Source organism: Lampris incognitus, chromosome 15 (assembly GCF_029633865.1).
Source record: "Lampris incognitus isolate fLamInc1 chromosome 15, fLamInc1.hap2, whole genome shotgun sequence".
Taxonomy (NCBI): Eukaryota; Metazoa; Chordata; class Actinopteri; order Lampriformes; family Lampridae; genus Lampris; species Lampris incognitus.
In genome coordinates this window covers 38,799,527-38,820,035 of record NC_079225.1, presented here as the reverse complement: position 1 = coordinate 38,820,035, position 20,509 = coordinate 38,799,527, and the positions used below count along the sequence as shown (strand labels likewise).

General features: G+C 45.4%; 1 protein-coding gene and 1 long non-coding RNA gene across 2 annotated transcripts in view; one reads left to right on the top strand and one right to left on the bottom strand.

The window, feature by feature from the left end:
- Positions 1 to 20,421, top strand: part of ube2j1 (ubiquitin-conjugating enzyme E2, J1) — a 35,158-nt gene extending 14,737 nt beyond the window's left edge. Inside the window, exons 2-8 of the mRNA XM_056294887.1 lie at positions 736 to 809; positions 2,338 to 2,469; positions 3,107 to 3,191; positions 7,351 to 7,456; positions 11,827 to 11,956; positions 12,219 to 12,347; positions 15,957 to 20,421. Coding sequence (XP_056150862.1) covers positions 736 to 809; positions 2,338 to 2,469; positions 3,107 to 3,191; positions 7,351 to 7,456; positions 11,827 to 11,956; positions 12,219 to 12,347; positions 15,957 to 16,232 — 932 coding nt within the window. The 3' untranslated portion in view covers positions 16,233 to 20,421. The remainder of the gene's footprint in view (positions 1 to 735; positions 810 to 2,337; positions 2,470 to 3,106; positions 3,192 to 7,350; positions 7,457 to 11,826; positions 11,957 to 12,218; positions 12,348 to 15,956) is intronic.
- LOC130125337 (uncharacterized) lies at positions 3,396 to 7,256 on the bottom strand. The gene is made up of 3 exons (XR_008811423.1): positions 7,156 to 7,256; positions 5,620 to 5,747; positions 3,396 to 3,771 (listed from the first exon to the last, which is right to left on the bottom strand). It is a non-coding gene; the product is annotated as an uncharacterized LOC130125337 (long non-coding RNA).
- Positions 20,422 to 20,509: the final 88 nt, after the last annotated feature.

Genomic DNA, 20,509 nt, shown 5'->3' with positions numbered 1-20,509 from the left:
GCTGGTGCACTGTTTGGGCATCTTTCTGGCTTTGACAAACACCCAGTTAGGATAACCACACTTAACCAGGGCCTGTTAATGTGGGATTTCTCCACTTTTCCAGCCACTGTGTCGGTGGGGGCATTGTTGGCTCGGTGGTACAGCGTCTTGATGACTCCTAGTTTGTGCTCCAGTGGATGATGAGAGTCAAACCTTTAAGTGCAAATTCCAAATCAACTGTAACGTTGATATGGCAATAAATTATTGAATCTAGAATCTTTAGCTGTTTCTGTGGCAGCTTCAATAAGGAGTGACAGTCAGTGTGAGTGCAGCAGAGACTTTGTTCATTTTGGATACATGGAGCCCCCCCCCCCCATGCCCCAGTGTATGCTGTTTGTCTGTCTGTCTGTTACCATCCCCTTTACTGAGGGAGGGAGATTGGGGGGGGGGGTGCAGCAGAACATTTCTAGCCTTGCACGCCTCAAATCAGGGAGTCTCAGCTGACTGAAACTGCTGTAGATGGGAATGTATCAAGACGTCTGGGGTGGAAGTGGCAAGGATGGGGGTGGGGTGGGGGCGAGGGGGTAGCTTGCCAACAGGCCGAGGGGGAACTGCAAGCACTGAGGATGTCAGCTATAATGACGGCGAAGAGGTTGTCAGCTTCTCTTCCTTGTGGGCTCCTCTAAGCACCATATTTTTGTGTTCCGTGTGTGTGTGTGTGTGTGTGTTTATATACTTCCTGCTACCTGACACCAGCTGTAAAGAGGCTGATGAAGGAGGCAGCGGAACTGAGGGATCCCACAGAGCATTACCACGCCCAGCCACTGGAAGTAAGTCCTCCTCACTCAGTGCCCGCAGTCTGACTATATCAATTCAGCAGTTAAGACCACTGCAGTAAGAACATTTCAACTGCTGCTGGATAAACTATTGACTAAAACAAGAACAGGTAGAGTGTCAAAAAATATAGAAAATCTCACTGTCAGATAGCCACAGTCCACCTGCGAATGGGGATAAACTGCCCTTAAAAAATAAAATTGTAAAAAAAATTGATCAAATAATGGCACTATTTAAAGGATAACGTATCTAGCCCAGGCTGGCAAAAGAAAAAGAAAATAATACCAGGGGCGGGGGCATCCGGGTGGCATGGCAGTCTATTCTGTTGCCTACCAACACAGGGATCGCCGGTTCGAATCACCATGTTACCTCCGGCTTGGTCGGGCGTCCCTACAGACACAGTTGGCCGTGTCTGTGGGTGGAAAGCCGGATGTGGGTATGTATTCTGGTCGCTGCAATAGCGCCCTCTCTGGTCGGTCAGGGCGCCTGTTTGGGGGGGGGGACTGGGGGGAATAGTGTAATCCTCCCATGCGCTACGTCCCCCTGGTGAAACTCCTCACTGTCAGGTGAAAAGAAGTGGCTGGCGACTCCACGTGTATTGGAGGTTGGAGGAGGCATGTGGTATTCTGCAGCCCTCTCCGGATTGGCAGAGGGGGTGGAGCAGCGACCAGGACGGCTCGGAAGAGTGGGGGAATTAGCCGGATACAACTGGGGAGAAAAGGGGCAGGGGGAAAAATCCAAAAAAATAAATGGCAGGGGCATTATTTTTCTCTCTTTGAATCCAGTACATTTTGAATAATCTAAAGGAAATTATCAAAGGGATCCTTCCATTTATGATTTAACACAACTCTATCCTGCCAAAGCATCAGCTCAGTATTCACAGCTCCTTTATTTTGGGCAAAGTGACTAAACCTTCTTTAGAAGTAAATAAGAAAGGAACGCTCTGCTTGGGAGCAGTTATAACCAACAGAAGTTAATTTGGTCAGAGTAGCAGTGGCCATGGTAACAATGGGATTCAATATATGATATGATGAAATATATTGTTTTGTATATATTAATGAAATCGATCCCTGATCACTGCTATGACCCACCTTAGAACTTGGAGCAGATCTATACCAAAGTTGCAACCGGCTGTCACTGTGTAACATCACATGATGTGCAGCAGTTTCATCCAACTGCATGCCACATAAACACATGTATGAAAGTTTTCATGTCAAACAAAGACAACACAGGGTGATTTCTAAGATCAGTACCTCCCCCTTAGGTTGAAGATGCATTAATCTGTTACATCAGCTGATTTGATATTCATTTGGAATGTAAACCATGAAAAGAGTTGGCTCTAGAAGGCATATGGTGGGAGACTGCTGCTTCAGGGGGCGACACTGCATGGGACACATCACTGCCAGTCACCCGCACTGTGTCAACCCGGAGAGACAGGAGAAGTCAGTGGGTTCAGCCTCCTTCTGCTGTACATGTCTCTGGCTTGTGTCCAATGTGACATTCTCCCCCCTCACCTCCCTGCAGGATAATCTCTTTGAGTGGCACTTCTCCGTTCGCGGGCCCCCAGACTCCGATTTCGACGGCGGCGTTTACCACGGCAGGATTGTGCTCCCCCCGGAGTACCCCATGAAGCCCCCCAGCATCATCCTCTTGACGGTGAGAAACAACCCGCCCCCCCATCTTTCACCAACAAACATCACATCTCAATCACATCAGATTATCTGCTCACCAGGGTGACCCATAAAAGGCGTCAAGTCAGATGATCAAAGGGTAGGAAAATGGACGGCGTGTCATTTACCCTCAGCAACATTTGGTTACATCACACACGGTGACTTTTGTCAGAACAAAGGAAGGGCTGTCACCCCGCTGTCAGGTGGCGTGGCAGTGGTTTTTGTTAGATTATAAGATTGTTGTTGTCTTTCATTTAGACAGCCGTGTAAGACTTGCACTAATGACAGCCTGATCAAAGCCGCTCTCTTCTGACACTTTGTGACAGATGCTTCTTTTATTGTATGTCCTAGCTGCATTTTTGTTTATTTATTTGCCTTATTTCAAATCATACATTCGTCTCACAAGTTTCATTTCTGCACACATATAAACACCGTATCCACCTTCCTCACCTTTTACGGTTTCACTTTTGCTCGTTAGTCAGCCTTTTAACTTCTGGAAATGTCCCCCTAATGAAAATTCCATGTATTTATCTCCATCAACATGTACACATCCCATGTCCCCACCCCTTTTTTCCTTCTCTCTCTCGCTCTCTCTCCCTCTCCCTCCCTCTGTCTCTCTGTAGCCGAATGGAAGATTTGAAGTTGGGAAGAAAATTTGTCTAAGCATCTCTGGCCACCATCCGGAGACCTGGCAACCTTCTTGGAGCAGTATGTTTATGTTTCCTTCCAAGCTATATATTATCCACACTTGAACAATTTAGGAATCTCCAGAAATGGTCTTTGAAAGTATGGAACCATTTTGTTTCTCTGCTGTGTGTAGCTGCACACTTTAACCCACTGTCACGTTAACTAGTGTTACCTAAAAGAAAAGAGTTACTTGATAGACAAGAGTCACATTTAGCATTTATTCTGGCCGTACATCAGAATTCCTCCTCACCTCACCTAGGTCGTTGGTCAGGACGCCCCATAACCGTTTCCACATGCAATTTCCTACTATCCCGCTCTTTCATGATCGTTTTTAGCTCCTGTACATTCTCCACCCCTGTGTCCCTTAGTAGGTTGTCCACATAGGTGATCCTTCTTCTACCACGTTGAGTTTTTCCATCAGGTGGTTGCCAGAGCACAAGTTTGTTGGCAGCTTCATCACTGTGACGCACGCAGTGGCCTGCGGGATGCATCCTTCTCTGTTGCACTTTTGTGGATACCATTGGGAGCTCTTCATATAGCTGTACATTTGTCACTTGCCTGGAGTGCGTGCCATAAGTTGAGAAGAATATGGACCTCCACGCTGTCAAGAAAGATAAAAGTTAGACTTTTTGTGGCAACTGTTGAAGCAGTTTTACTCTACGGTGCCGAGACCTGGACAGTGACAAAGTCTGTACAGAAACAGCTAGATGGATGCGATAGTAGGATGCTTAGAATGGCTGTCAATGTATCACAGAAGAGACATCAGAATTAACAAGCCAAAATTTCAGTCTGGAAAAAAGTATGATATTTTGAAATGGATAATGTTTTAATCCACTCTCCTGAGGGTGGTGTTTGATTGGTTTTGCTTTCAGGCAGTTTGGAATTCTTGTCTTGGAACTTTCTTAACTTTGTTTTCTATAGAGTCAAAACCAGAGGGGAGTCATCAGAAAACCTGACACCAGGGTGAAGTTGTTGAGAGGGTTGAGGAAGTGGGTGGTGCAGGGGAGACAATGGCTTCACATCGGCAGGGGGTATAAAGCTGCTTCTGTGAAGTCTAGATGGGTTGTTTCATTCTACTGACAAATCATTTTTTCATAGTCAATCTGTCCTATTGCCAACCCGGCCGCCCATGTTACTTTCCTCAGATTTTATTCTAGAGGAATGTCATGGCTCTTCCTCCAAGCAATTCTTTTCTTTCACTTATTTTTAAATGACAGAAGGTTAGCCCAGCTGAAGAATTGAGATGAATTGCAGCATTTTAGCACCAAGGTTGTGGTGAACCTGTTTGGAGACCCTGTAAGGTTTAATGGCCTGAGGGTGCCTAGCAGTTTGAATTCCCCTGCTGGTCCCTAGATCTCAGAAGAACAAGTTCTCCCACATGCTGTGAAAACTGACTTGAGGGAGATGGCTAGAATATAAAGCTGTCAGGGAGAACAAAATGTCCTCATCAGCTGTATTTGCTGAGCATTGCTGGATAACTTGGTTTGTGCACTAAGCCCAGGGTTGCCATGGGTCTGGGAAGTAGTTGAAATTACTTGGATTAAAAAAAAAAAATCAAGAAATTGGAAATGCTTGGATTTAACCGTGCAATAAAGAGATCCTTAAAAGTGCTTGGATTTAGCCTACCAGAATCTCTAAGTGTGAGCCTCATGCACTCCGTCCTCTCAAAATTCACCCCATACCATTCTTATACATCTGGATTTCTGGGCCAAGCTTGATGTACTTTCTTCTTATCTATCACTCTCTGCATGGGCTGCAAGCATACAGCCGATCGCTGTGCTGTGTCGTGGGCTGTTGTGCTTTCTCGTAAGTGTTCCTAGCTCAAATATACGGCTGTTCGCCCAGGTACACCCATTGTTTAGCCCCCCCCCCCCCCGGTTTGGGACGGGTGACACACAGCCTGCGGTGGTGCAAAGTATTGTTAAGAATGCCAACCACAACCAGCTATCAAGAGAAAATGATGATTTAATGTGTGTTCACTGTTGAAATAATCAGTTACGCAGTGTGTTCAGATGATCGAAATTTAATTATTTGTATATATTTTCTTTGTGTGTGTAGCAGGAAGGGACTATAACTTACATTTTGTGATGATTTATAGCTAATTGTGCCGGGTTCTATTGGTTGACTTCAAAAAAAATTGTATTTAGTGTATTTGGGTCTCTGTGTCGAGGCGAGGCCCAAAGTGCACCCCCCCCCCACTCCCGTCAAAAGTAACAGGGGTGCTTTTTTCCCCTCTACTTCGAGCACTGACCAACATGCCAGGCAAATGCCAGTTCAATGACCTATGGTTGCTAAATCCAAATTACGAATGGCTACTTAAAGTCCCAAATAATATATACTTAGCAAAATGTAGTTTCTGCAAAAAAACACATTAAACTGCAGACCGTGGGTGAATCCTCTCGCAATAGCCATGCAAAAGGAGAAAAACGGGGGTGCGGCGGTGGCTAACCTGGTGGCGCACGTACCACGTGGAGCTGAATCCTTGCCATGGTGGCCTGGGTTAGGGTCCGGCCTGAGCCCTTCGCTGCGTGTCATCCCCTCTCTCTCCCCTGCCTTTCCTGTCTCTCTCTACTATCACTATGGAATAAAGGCAGAAAATGCCAAAAAAGTTTAAAAAATAAAATAAAAAATACAGAGAGAAAAAGACCAGCATGCAGAGAGAGGACTTTCAAATGGTACTAGGTTATATTTTTATATGTAGCCAAACTATTCATGTTTAACAGTTTTTATCAGTCTAAATCAATGTTAAGTATGTTATATGTGCAGTGTTTAGCATTCTGGTGGATGCTACGACATCATTAATGACGGCTAACCATCCACCAAATTGAGCTATGCTAATGTAGCTGCTAGCTATCTTATTTTCAGTGTCGGGGGTACTTAACGTTACTTTTGTAACGCGTTACAGTAATATATCACTTTTAGCAGTAATGAAGTAATATAACACGTTACTATATTATATATATATATATAATAGGATTTTGGTAATATTACAGTTAGGTATGATGCCATGTTGTGGGGAGGCAGGTTATTGATCAGTGTTGTGTGTGTGTGTGTGAAGTTCCAACTGTGGCCTCATTTTGTACTATCTACTTCAGAAGCAGCTGTAATTCTGTCTCTAGCTGCTGCTATTTTGAACATTAACGCTGTTAAAGCAATACTGCAATGTGTTTAGTCAAACTAATTTACAAGGTTTGTTCAACTAGGTTCACTGCAGAATTGAACTCTGTATGTGGGGAGAGTCTTATGGAAAAATACAGAGCTTCTGTATTTTCGCTACCAACAATTCCTTTTACTTTTACAGCCTTAAAGCAGACATAAGACTTGTGTTTATTAGTCACATAAGTATCCAGTAACTCCACTGTCAACAAAGGTGGTGGCTCAGTGATGGTGCATAAACAATGGGCCATATACAGAAGCTATGTGTCAAACAAAATATTGATATGGATTTACTGCAGGGTCAGATGTAATTACAGGGAACAATTTTCATTATAAGAAACAACATGTCCAACACAGGAAAAGTGATAAAATATTGAACTGTTACCATGAGTTAAAGTGACCCTGAAGATCTCCTAATAGTTTTCATTTGTGTGAGAGAAAGCCCTTCTTGATAAATAGGATACGATTCGGAAGCTCGCAGCAACTAAAAAGACATAGTGCCAGTGACTATTATAGAAATTCTTTAAACAAATTAGTAGCGTGTCCATCATGCACAGCAGGTAAAGTGGGTTTATACTTCATAGATAATTACCCAGTCTCTGTCAGGATGTCCCATCAAGTGTCAACTGGATAGACCGCAGAACAGACACAGCATATCATCACACTGACAAACACTGCCCCCCCCCCTCCAACCCAGCAACCCGAGCCATATTGTAAACCCCCCCCATGACAGCTGGAAGGCGCGTGAGTGGAGCCAGCGGATGTCCTCACAGAGGCCAGCAGTAAATCCAGGCTTATGCCCAAAAAACAAAGCCTTACTCATACTTACGTAACACCGTGGGCTGAACCTAACCCACTGCCGCTGCTTGCCGTGGGATCCAGGGCCCGTTCACCATTTGCTCTCCATCCACTGTTGTTGAACAGGTCTTGTTTTCCTTCTTTCTGTCTCATTTTGTTTTGTTGGTTTCTTCCCCTCCAACCCCCACACCCTTCCCTCCTGCCCCTTGTTTGTTTTCTCTTTCAGTTCGAACCGCCCTAATAGCCATCATCGGCTTCATGCCAACCAAGGGAGAGGGTGCAATAGGATCCCTTGATTATACCCCAGAGGAGAGGAGAGCCCTCGCCAAAAAGTAAGATTTTGGAATTGGTTTTCAATCCACTGCTGTTTATTCTGTTTTGGAGAGTATGTGCTCTCGTACACATAAGACTGGAAGGGTGAATGATAAGGACAAGGCAGTGAGGACACCATCTGGACCAAACAGCATTGTATGCACGGTCTAACGACATTGTGTACGTCGGTATCCAATACACGCAGGTTGAGTAATTGGTCAACGTCCACAACCCATGCTTTCAGTGGATGTATGAGACCTCTCTAAGAGGGACTTTATCCAACAAAAAAAAAACAAAAACAAGCCAGGGGAAGTGTTTATGCATGGAAGCATGCATGTATTGCGATTAACACCTGACCCACAGTGGCTGTGCCCTTGGCAATGAGAAGTCTGGCTGCAGGCCCGAGCTAGGTCCTGCATTTGCAATACAATTTCATTATCGCCAAAGCACCAAGTCTCTGGAGTGTACATGTATTGGCACGTTGCTCTTTATTTCACACCAGCTCTCCCTTCTGCGGATAGTGGTACGAAGCCAAGATGAGAAGAGGAGCAAAGATCCCTGCGAAGTTGGTATTCTGTTAGCAGAGGAAGAGGAGGCCGGGATCTTGATCATTTGGGTTGTTTCATTAGCACATGGAGATGAGACAGACAGGAGTGTGGACCCCGGCTATAAATACATGGCTGCTTATCCCCCAGATGGAGCGCCCTTTTTTCCACACAGAGTAGAGCCCGAGAAGACGCTTCACTGAGTTCTCATCTGCTGTTCTCGTGACTTGGTGATGGTGAGAGCTGTCAGTTAGCAGGGAGCCTCCAGCACTCGTGGAAGCACTCCCCATCCAAAAATTTTTTTTTCCTAGTTTGCTTTTTATGACTAGAAGGCGTATAGCTAGAGAAGTTGGTCAGCTTGTTTTATGGCAAAAAGCTCTTATGAAAGTAGTAGACGGCGTAGAAAATGACATTTGTGAGAAAGTTTGAAAAGTGTGTCATGTTCCAGTGACCTACTCCATCTTCAAATCTTATGCTTTTGTAAAACAAGTTAAAGTTTCTACAGTTATGTTAAAGAACTTCCACCTGGTCACAGTGGAATTTCACTAGTTTCTGGAATTTGTAAGGATTCAGTTTCAGTGTCTTGAGATATTTAAGAATGTGGCCAACCAGTGCTCCAGTATCAAGGAAATTGAACAGTTGACCTCTCATGCAAAATTGTTTTACCCCAGTGGCAAATCTACTTTATGAAAAATATTTTTAGAACTCAATATACCAGATAAAGTTCAAAGGATGGATAATTTTTATGGTTTACATTTTTTCAAGCAGAATGATCTCTACTCGTGGTATGTATTGGCCAAACTGACCATGCTGACCAGCTTACATCAAGTCGACTGACCAAAAACGTAAAATCCAGACAAGGCGTTTAGGGAGGGAGATGTGTGGAACTTTAGAATGGAAAAACTTACATAGGATCACTATAATATACACTCTCGTGGGTTTGAATTTTAAATAATAAATACCATTTGTGTTTTGCATACTGAATAATGTTAGTAACCTTGCAGCCTATTGCCCCTCAGCAGATGTGGATGTTATTTGAGTAGAAAAGTAAATTACGTGATTGCCACTTCTCCTCAAGTCATGATTGACTTGAACCCCTTCAAATGTAATGGTCTTTGTATGAGTCTATTAACTGATAACACTGCTCCCTCGCTAATTATCCCCGCCAGGCGAATAGCCTGGAGGGGATTATGCATGTGTGTGTGTGTGTGTGTGTGTGTGTCTGTGTCTGTGTCTGTGTCTGTGTCTCTGCTGCTAATCTCACATACTACTGGGCCTGTCAGCCTAATAATTTTTTTGCACAGTTATAACTGTGTGATCAAGGACCTCTTGTGGTTGCGGTGATTCTAAACCTTTGCAAAACCTGTTTTATACCACAATTGAGTGCCGACTCCTCAGCTATTTTTCGCCTAAGTCCAAGCACAGAAGAAGGGGCGATATGCCTTGTGGGGATCTGAAAAAGGGTGGTTTGTCACCAAGTCCAAGCACCGAAGAAGGGGAGATATGCCTGGCGGGGATCTGCACTCTACTGAGTGTACTCTTCTAGTTAGAATATGCAATCATCACAGTTATCTTGTTTTAAACCCAGCCCATCCAAAGTTTCGTAATTTCTCTCAGTTTGGCCATATCATTGATGATTTATTCTTAGACTTAAACCAGTCACAACAGTCATTCATGTGAGCAGTTGTCAGCTAACCACTGTGTATTTGTGAATAGGCTCCTGTCTTTAAAGATATAGGTTGGGCTTGTTTGACCAGTGACACACTGTTTGCTGGCTTTGGAAGATTTTGGTCATACATCACAAGGCCTGGTGCAAGAGAATCCCAGTCTCGTCTCATGATCATCACATCTCCCTTAATGTACAGAAAGCGATGGTCTCTGTGAAGGACTCATTTCTTTTTTTTACCCAGTCTCAGTAGAGACAAGTTCATTTTTTGTTGCACATAAACACTGATTTCACATACTGTGATTTTTGTTGTCGGGAAGGTTATTGCTCATATAAGTCATTGACTGAGACAGATCAAACACTGTAAGACCTGTTCAGTAGAGCACGGCCGATAAATTGGCGTGCCGATATGAGCTAAATGCCGATAAATCGGTATCGGCATTTATAATAGCCGGCAAATGACCATTATAAAAGAAAGGGAGAGGCGGAAGATTGTCGTTGTGTAGTTTGCAACTCCACTGTTGGCAACACACGTGTTTGGGATGCCACAAATCACAACAATCAGCTGACCCAAGAAGAGTAGACCGTGGTGAAGTTAGTTTTAAGTTGTATAGTCAACAGAAATTCACTCTGGATCCAGCAGTGTCCCCTGTGGTTAAGAGCAAGCGCTTGGAGGTGAGCTAGCTGTCCTCTTCTACCAACACTGGGTGAAACTCAGCAAGAAGAAGCCACCGGATCCGGAGTGAGTGTCTGCCAAATATCCAACTTAAGACTAACTTCACCGCGTTGCAGCGTAGCCCATGACGGAGGTTATAGTATGTGTTCATGGTAAGCTGATAATTGTCACATGAAATACATAAATAATAATAAATATCCCCCATCACTTCTGCTCTTAGCCTAAATGAGCCTGACATAATTCGTGTCAGCCATGCTTGGTTTTGCTGCAGTAACGTGAAAGCCGATACAGTCGGTCAAACATCAAAATGACCTTTAACGTCCCGGTAGTTGAATGGTGTAGGTTAAGCTGTTGACAAACTCGATTGTAGGTTTATTTATGAAAGAGTGCAGCAGTTCTAGCGACCAAACAAACAATGGTCCTGTCATTTCTCCCTCATCACTTGTAAAAATGTTCTGGCAGCATCGCTCACAGCAGCTTTTAATGCCGGCCATTGCTAAATTAGGCTACCCACAAAGCTAGCTAGTGCCATGTTTATCAGTGCAAGACTGCTAACATTAATGAGTGGTTAGAATATAGCTACTCTATCAAGTGAGGCGACTGCAGGCGCTTGCTAAAATCCTGATCACAATCATATGGTGGAACCCAGGGATCAGCAGAATATTGAACTTGTACAGCATTAAGTTAGGGTTAGAGTTAGGTAACATCTATGACAGTGAAACAAGTTTATTTTTAGAATGCATTACGTCATGTTGTTTTGGTGAGGACTCTGACTACACATAACAAATATTAGGGAAAATCTTTGTTTATGTGACAGAATATCGGCCAATATATCATCATTGAATTTATAAATCAATATAAGAAATATCGATACCTCAAATATCAAAATCGGTATTGGTCTTGAAAATCCTATAGGTTGGATTCTACTGTTCAAATCAGCAGAGATAACATTTCATTACCAACCAAATTATGGTGAACAAACCTTTTAATTTTCAATCAAAAAATTATGCTGAGGGGCGTCCAGGCGACGTGGAGGTCTATTCCATTGCCTACCAACACGGGGATTGGCGGTTCAAATCCCCATGTTACCTCCGGCTTGGTCGGGCGTCCCTACAGACATAATTGGCCGTGTCTGCGGGTGGGAAGCAGGATGTGGGTATGTGTCCTGGTCGCTGCACTAGCGCCTCTGGTCATTCGGGGGGGGGGGGGGCACTGTGGGTAAAAGCGTGATCCTCCCACAGGCTACGTCCCTCTGGTGAAACTCCTCACTATCAGGTGAAAAGAAGCAGCTGGCGATTCTACATGTATCAGAGGAGGCATGTGGTAGTCTGCAGCCCTCCCCAGATCGGCAAAGGGGGTGGAGCAGCGACCAGGATGGCTCGGAAGAGTGGGGTAATTGGCCGGATATAGTTGGGTAGAAAAAGGGGGTAAAAAAAAAGATGCCGAGAGCCTTCATTTGTGCTACTATCATCTCACCCGGGCACTGCTTGTGTGCACCGACAGGTCCCACGACTTTTGCTGTGAAACGTGTGGCTGTTCCATGCGCTCGGCCCTCCTTGCCGTCTCCCCCAACAGCAGCCGCAGCCCCGAGGACCACAAGGCCAAAAAGCTAGCTCAGCAGATCAACTTCAAGGTACAAAGCACCCACCCGCTGCTCATTCAGTCAGGTCAGTGATCTTAAACCTCCTGAAAGGAATCGATCTATTGCCAGCACAGGCTAAAAAGGAATCTCTCTCTCTTTCTCTCTCTCTCTCTCTCTCTCTCTCTCTCTCTCTCTCTCTCTCTCTCGCTCTCGCTCTCAGCAACCACAGCAAAAATAGCAAATCAAAGACATTAAGGTTCTCAGTTTTTTTTTACATTGGGTTGACATCATATGTGTATATGCGTTTATTCAGGCAGAGTCCAGCTCATCTAGACGGGCCAGTGAGAGCGGAGGGGCCAAGAGCGGGCCTTCCACCCACACCCAGGGAGTAACGCCCACCCCAGGGGGCCAGGAGGATTCAGATGGGCCCCAAGCTGCACAGGTTGGTAGAGGTGCTACAGTACATGGCCTGCATGGGACAGCACACGGCCCTGACAGTAACAACACACACACACACACACACAAAGAGTCCCCGGAGCACATCCATCCACGACTTCTTTAATGAGTTATCTCTGTCACCGACATGGACAGAAGAAAGATTTGAGGGACATTTGCCATGCTAGGGATTATTCAGGCTTTGCTATGCAGGAGTATTAATTTCTCTGCCTGATGGCAGGATTCAACCTAAGGTCTTCTTTTGAATCTGCTTAGGCTCCCCTATTAACGGGTTCTTTATGAGAGGTATTGAACTGAATAGTGTGTTTGGAGAGGGGGTGGGGGTGTCCCCATCCCCAGCTCCATGACACAGAGTGAACGAGGTTCATTGTCACTGCTGACGCCCAGTCATTCACTCCTTATCTCTCATAGCACTCTGCAATAGCTTCATCATCTGCCAACGTCCCATTGCACCGGTAAATATTTTACAATGACTTCTTGTCCCACCTGACTGCCCCTGTCGGCCATATTGGTCTTGCTGAGTTAAGTCTGTGAAATCTGGCCGCCCGGCAATCTCTCTACTGAGATCACAGAGGATGTGCTATCACAGCTGAATGCATCCCTTTCCACGGGTTATTTTCCCCACTTTAGATGGCATAGGCGAAGGAGTTGATGCCTAAGAGGATTGATTTTTGGCGCCAGCTGCTCCCCATGGAAGCAAGGCCGACTTGGGTGCCGAAGGAGCTGAGAGGAGGAGGAGAGTCAACTTAGATTAGAGTTTAGTCCTCCAGAATTTACATAAACTGAGGAGGGCAGCATCAGAAACGAGACAGGCCATCTGCTGTTGAAAGCGCCAAGGAAGATCCTGTTCTGGAAGAGGAGGAAGGAGGCAGTCATTGTCAACAGGCATCCCTGCAGCTCTGCTGCTGAGCAAGTGCATACGGTGTGTTGGGATGACGGTTTATTGTTTACCTATTCCTGCTGTCACCACAAGTGTCTCTAAGCTCAGCAGGCCATCTATCCATCTATTTGACTGTTTGACTACTGGGCAAAGGGTGTGCTTTATTTGTGAAACCTGAACTTTAAAGCATTGCTTATTGGTTAGCCATCCCTACTGAACCCCTACCATCTCCCAGAGAGCAAACATACAGGATCATTAAAGGCACTATGTAAGAATTTTAGTTAAAAACATTCAAAAATTAACTAAAATTATCAGCAGAAGAAATAACAGTTTTGATGTTATGTCAAAGATGTCTATGTATTGTGTTGCTCTGATATATACTGAAACTAGCATGCTAACCAGCTCGCCCCGGCCCAGCCTGTCTTGTAATGCCACTTTGTACCTCAAGAGGCGATGTCTTGTAATACCACTTTGTACCCCAAGAGGCAATCGTGAGTCACAATAGCATCCAGTCTGCCCTTAGTCCAACATGATAGGATGAGGAAGGGTACTGGTGAGCACCCTCTGAACAATTGCTTGTATCTCAAAAACTATACATCACATAGCTTAGATTTTAACATAATGAACGTGACAAGAAGTCGGCGAACATTTTGATGTGTCATGTGTCTGTGTAGAGTGAGAATTGAGGCTGTTACAGCAGTGTAAAAATGGCAGAAATTTTAAGATTTAGTGTCTCAACTAACGTGCGCTATATGTGGACATGTAATGTTAGTCTATGGGACACGCACCCACCGAACAAATGCTCATATCTCAAAAACAATGAGCTTTGGTCAGATATTTTTTCTTAGTGAGTGGCAGGACACATTTTCCTATGTTTCTATGCATTTTTTTGTGTACGTGCATGCAAAATTGCACAAGAAGCAGCAGCGAGTTAGAAATCCGTATACTAAAAGCACAGTTCTGCCCTCTGCACACTAAATTCACATAGGAAGCATCTTCGGCAAAGCCCCTTTGGGATGGACTGTCCATTTCACCCCAACTTTCTGGAAATATGCTAGCCCCCATTTGTTTGGAGTATGAATTCGACATTTGGCCGATTCTTACATGTAGCCTACGTAACCTGTCTCATCTCTCATTTTTTGTGTGTGTGTGTGTGTGTGTCATTTACTTTCTAGCTGCTCTCCATCGCTGCCCGATCTAGGTCAACCATGCACATGCGCGACACACCTACAGTTGACTTAGATCGGGCAGCAACAGCATCAAAACCAAAACATTATATGTTCCGGTGTATAAGCCAGCAAACTATTCACTGCTGATCTCAGCACAGGAGAACTGGAGGAAAACTGAATAGACCAAAAATAATTCGCCGTATTCACCTCGCTGCCAAGCAGAAGGGCCATGGTCTCAAATGTAAAACTCTACAATTTCAAGAGTAGGATTAATCACAATCACAGCTGGAAATCATCTCAGCAGCTATAATAAAACATATCCCATGGCTGAGCAATGTTTTCTTACCATTGTTTTATGAATGAAAGTCAATCAGCAGAGCAGCTATTCGCCTTCATTAATTTTACTATATCATGAAGACTGCGAAGGTTAAACACATTTGAAGTCTTTTCTTACCATCATTTTATTGCTTTAGAATGAATGAAAGTCAATCAGCAGAGCAGCCATTCACCTTCGTTAATTTTATATCATGAAGACTGTGAGGGTTAAACACATTTGAAGTATTTTAATAAGGGCTTTGAAGTTGTGATAGCCCGATCTCTCGTTTCATGTCAGACTTGGTCGCTTTTGGGGGCGCGCCGGTGACTCGTGTGGTAGAGCATGTACCACATAAGGCTGAGTCCCTACCGCAGTGGCGTGGGTTCAAATCTGGCCCCAGGCCCTTTGCTGCATGTCATCCTCTCTCTCTCTCTCTCTCTCTCTCTCTCTCTCTCTCTCTCTCTCTCTACTATCACTATCCAATAAAGGTGGAAAATACCAAAAAAAAAGACTTGGTCACTTTCTCCACCAAGGACGCTGCACATCTACAGACTGACAGCAAAACGTTTTTATTAGGTAGATTTAGTAGCTTGAATGCTGTATGTTAACACCCCCCCCCCCATATTTCCTGTTCAATCGACTTGGGCACTGCGCAAAAGCCTTATAATGGCAGGAAAAACACTGGTCTTTCTGTCCCTGTGTGCATGTATTTCCCTTCTCCCAGTAGGTGAAAAAAGGGGTATTTTTTTGCAAAGTCTGAGCACAGGAGAAGGGCTGATACGTACGCCTGACAGAGATCTGCACTGTACTGAGTGCACTCCTCTAGTTTACATATCCCTTACTAACTTTCTTAAAGAGCTTTACAGGGAAGAAAGAAGAAAACCCAAGTTCTTGTTAATACGCTGATCCCAAGAAGCTCGTGGATTTTCACATAATTATTGCTCTGCTCTACTATGAAAGCAAATGCATGTCTAATGACGGGCAAACAGATGTGGTTTTAGAAATTGTGCTCACAGCAGTCATTTTGTGTGTGTGTGCGTGTGTGTGTTAGACTGTGTGTTTAATAAGAATATCTATTTGCTCATTTATTTGGGGCCATTACTGTGATTAGACGTATGGGTATATAACTGCATGCATGTTCTAATGGGCAAAGCATAACTTGAAATGTTTTCGGTGTTTGTAGTGCTCTGTCCTTCCTTTGATTGTCCTGATGTTGTCTTCCTCTTGCAGGCAGAAGCTGCTGGAGAAGAGGGGCCGCGTCCCCTGGGCCCAAGCAGCAGCCGTCCTCTCAGCCCCAGGCAGCGCCGCGCCCAGCAGCAAACCCGGCAGGGCCAGAGGGAGGCCAGGCCCACCTCCCCCGTGTTTGCTCCGGCCCCCCACCAGCCTCAGAATGGCAGCCGTGCGGGCTCGGTGGTGCTTATTGTGGTCCTCACCCTGGCCCTGGCTGCACTCATCTTCCGCAGGATCTACCTGGCTCAAGAATACAAGTTCGACTATGAGCTGTGAGGATGCCAGCCAGCTTTACCCCCCCACACCCCCACAAGGCCGAGTCCCGGGCCGACCACCTCTCTTGCCGCCTGCTGCTCTGGCTGAACTCTATGAACAGCCTTATATTCCACCCAAAGTCTATTCCACTGCAAAGTCTACAGCCGGACGTGCAAGGGGCACCCCGACCACTGTTACCTGAGGCAGTGGGCCACGGTTTTTGACATTTTCTTTCCCCCTTGTGTACAGGATGCTGTAGTTTACAGCCAGTCGTAACTTTCATTCCTACGGAGGAGGTGGCAGGTTGACTCATTACCTCGTGCCATGGGGTGGGGTCTTTTTATCTATGTGTATTTACTCTTTAGAGTGTAATGCATTTTTAAGAACAGGAGGGTGTGTCGTGTTTGCAACAAACACAACAGACACCATGTCTCTCTGTCCTTTTAACTTTTCAGACTGCTCTCTATGCTGCGGCTGCTGCTTACTTGCATTATTTAATTAAAAGTGTAATAGAACACTTAACAAAGAAGTTTATGGAATTTTAGGGATTTTTTTTTTTTTTGTCTCAAAGTAATTATTTAATTGTGCTGGTTTTGGCAATGTCCGCTCACGCTATACATGCAGTCATAATGTCTTCCCTGCTTCCTTAACCTTTTTTAGCAGAGGAGTGGGTGGTCCACTTGCCCTCTTTAGGTCCCCCCCCCCCCCCCGTCTTTTAAAACAGTGGGAAAGTAGCCTGGGAACCAGACGAATTCGTAAATGCTAATTAGTCTGGCTCCTCTCAATTCATTTTCGATTTCCAAGGGGCGTTATCAATGGGTGCAGACCAAAATGCCTCTGGATGTAGTTGGATAGACCTAGCATTGGCCAATATGTCAAAATGTCTCTACTACCCACTGTCAGCCCAACAACTGGCGATTGCCGATATCCCCGCGCGTCAGCCATTTCCAGCGAATGCAATCATGGAAGAGCTTGTTGGGGAAAAGAATAAGAAATCCCCTATTTGGGATTATTTTGGTTTTAAACCAGATGCAACCAGCAAGCCGAAGGACCTAAATGAAGTAATTTGCCGTCTTTGCAAACTAGTCGTGCCGGCAAAAGATTCTAATACTACCAGTTTGCACGAGCATTACTGTGAAAATCTAATTTTACTGACACATTACAGCTTATAGCCTACTCTTTTTCAATTAAAGAACATAATTCACCTTGAGATCTTTGCTAAGCAATTAGCCGTAAAGACAGGCTGAACAGCTGTTCAGCCTGATTTGAGAGAAAAAAAAGTCTAATGGCATCAGACGAAAGACACCTCCACTTGCAGCCTCAGAATGAACCAACAGATGGGGATAACATAACTACGCTCTTGTGATCAGGGTGCAGAACTGCCCGTACAGTTTTTGGACTAGTTCTCAAATATGATACATGAATTGACGTTACTTTTCAGCACCAATCGATCAGACAGCAACCACCTTAATTTCCTTCATTGTCATTGAGTCACTGCAGTCACTGCCCTGTTTTGTGGAAGACTGGTCAGAAATCAGTCCAACAAGAACACGCAGATGGCCCAACTTCAACTGCCAGTTCCTATTTATATAAATTAGCAAAATAAAATGAGAAAAATCATGCAAAAAAAAAAACCCAAAAACAACAACTGCCGATTGGACTCAGCTGATCGCAGATTGCCAATATATTCGGCCAATCACGAAAACCTAGCTAGACCGACAACCAATCAGAGTAACGAAACGTGTGACATAGCACTTAAACAACCGACAACCAATCAGAGTAACGAAACGTGTGACATAGCACTTAAACAATTACCAGATCCCGTCGGAAGTGCGGCAAATACATCTATCTTATCAACAAAAGCTTTAAGTGAAGTTGTTTGTTATTCTTTTAGGGTAAATATGCTGTCCAGTTAGTTAAACACTGTTTCGATAGTGAATTCGACAGACCGTTGCACATCAGCGGCAGCCAACGCTCCTCTGTACGTCAGCGTTATTTTTTCCCCACCCACATTCCGAGAAGACCCGCCCCTACTCTGCCTCTGATTGGCTAACCCTATCCCTAACCCAAGCAACGTAACCAACGGAGGCAACGAGTACTAGCCAATCAAGAGCAGAGCTCCCAGAATGCGGGTGGGGAAAAGAAATAAGACGTCATCATATCAAACCCACCTCATATCAGATAAATGGTTGTGATTGGCCCGACCCAGACCAGGTCAGCTGGACACGTGTCTGAACTGGAGGGTGGCCGTACATATATGCCAGAGCAAATGTAAAACATGAATTCGCACATTCGTCTGGTTCCCAGGCCAGTGGGAAAGGAAGTAAAGGAAGAAAACCAAGCAGGGCGAGTTCTAGCTAAGAGAGCTCTGGTGTGATTCAGCCGTAGGCCGGTAGGGGGGAGCACACATCCCTTTCAAGACAGCAGAGCTTCCTCTGGGCTCGCCCCTCTACAGTTTCCTGATCTGTTGGGTCGGCTAGTTTCGCAGAAACAGCACGCGTGTGCAAGCTGAAGCCAACAGCGTAGATAATGGATATCCCCATCAGTCTTGTGAAGTTAATGAATTCTGCCTGACTTGTTTGAATACTCGAATATGCATACTTCTTCTTTCAGCTGCTCCCTTTAGGGCTCGCCACAGCAGATCATCCGTTTGCATCTCTTCCTGTCCTCTGCATCTTCCTCTCTGTCACGCCAGCCACCTGCATGTCCTCCCTCGCCACATCCATAAACCTCCTCTTTGGGCTTCCTCTTTTCCTCTTGCCTGGCAGCTCCATGTTCAGCATCCTTCTCCCAGCATACCCATCATCTCTCCTCCACACATGTCCAGGACATCTCAGTCTCGCCTCTCTCGCGACCGATCCGGTAGGGAAATCTGATTTATGATCCGCATATTTGATCGGGCAAAGGTTTTACGTCGGATGCCCTCCCTGATGCAACCCTCCCCACTGATCCAGGCTTGGGACCGGCACTTTCTTCGTGCTGGTCCCAGCGCATCTTCAGTGGCTGGGTTCCAAACAGAAAGGTTAATTGTACAGTCAATTTTAAAATACATGAGATTAGTGATTTATTTGTTGAGGGGTAGCACTTCCGATCATGCAGTCCTGCCTCACACACAAAAAAAAGTGACACGTTTAGGTGAAGTTTTTTTTTTAAGTTTCAGCAACAGAGCAGTGGTTGCTGGTACATCAGTCGGGGTTCCTCTGTTATATCTTCCAACTGCGGGAATGTAAATGTTCAGATTTTGTTTTGTTTTTGCAGAAGGATACTACCATTCATTCCTACCCTGAAATCATAAAAATGTGATTTATTCTGATTTTGAGTCTGAAAATCTCATTTTCCTTCCCGTTTTGTTAAAATAACAACTCTTTTTACAGAGTAAATGACATTGCCTTATCTCTGACCCCCCCCCCCACCTTCCTGATACTAAAAGGATGGTTTGCTCGATTCAACATGTCGTCACTTGTTTAAAGAAAATGTGCAGAGGGAATAAAACTGCACTGGAAACAAGTAGGCCAGCTATTATCTCGTCTCCATGGGCAGACATTTTTCACTCGATTTCGTAAAAGCGAGCCCTTAAGTCTCGGCACGAAATAGGATAGGATTTTTTTTGACAATGAGAACTTTTTTCCCTGCCGCTGTGAGGTTAGACAGACAGCCTGAACGTGAACTCTCTTTCTCTCTGCGGAGTCAAGACAAAAACAGCCAAGTTTGCGTTGCGGTCTACTTGCGGAGACAAAACCCAAAACACTGCATTACATGTACAACGTCAGCAGCCGCTTGTTAGTTTTGTGTTTTGTAGAGCGACGCCGCACCGAGCGCCTGCCGCAGAGCGACGCTCGCGCAATGTAAAGCCCACTTGGCACGCCGCAGCCAGGGGCCTCCGCTCCGGCCAGACGTGTGCGGCCTCTCGGGTGCGTGCAAACGGCATCTGATCAGTCCCAACACCGCTCGCCCTGCAGAGGGCCGCGGGTCCGCCCGAGGGCCCCGTGACGGACCCGCGACGGACCCGCGGTCAGCAGCTCAGGCGTCACAGCTGCGCCGTGGTCCTGCTCGGGCGTGGGCTCGGGGCGTGGGCTCGGGGCGTGGGCTCGAGGCCGGGAGGTTTCCACCGCTGAGAGCCAGGCCGTCTGAAGAGCCGCCGCTGCCTTCTGCGCCTCTGTGCCCAGTGCCTGTATGAGCCGAAACAAGAGAATAAATCACTTGACTGTAAACCAAAGACACTGGAATGAGTCACGTTTTGTTGTGTATTCACACTGATTGTCGTGTTGTAACGCCACGGGCTTGTTGGGATAACAGCC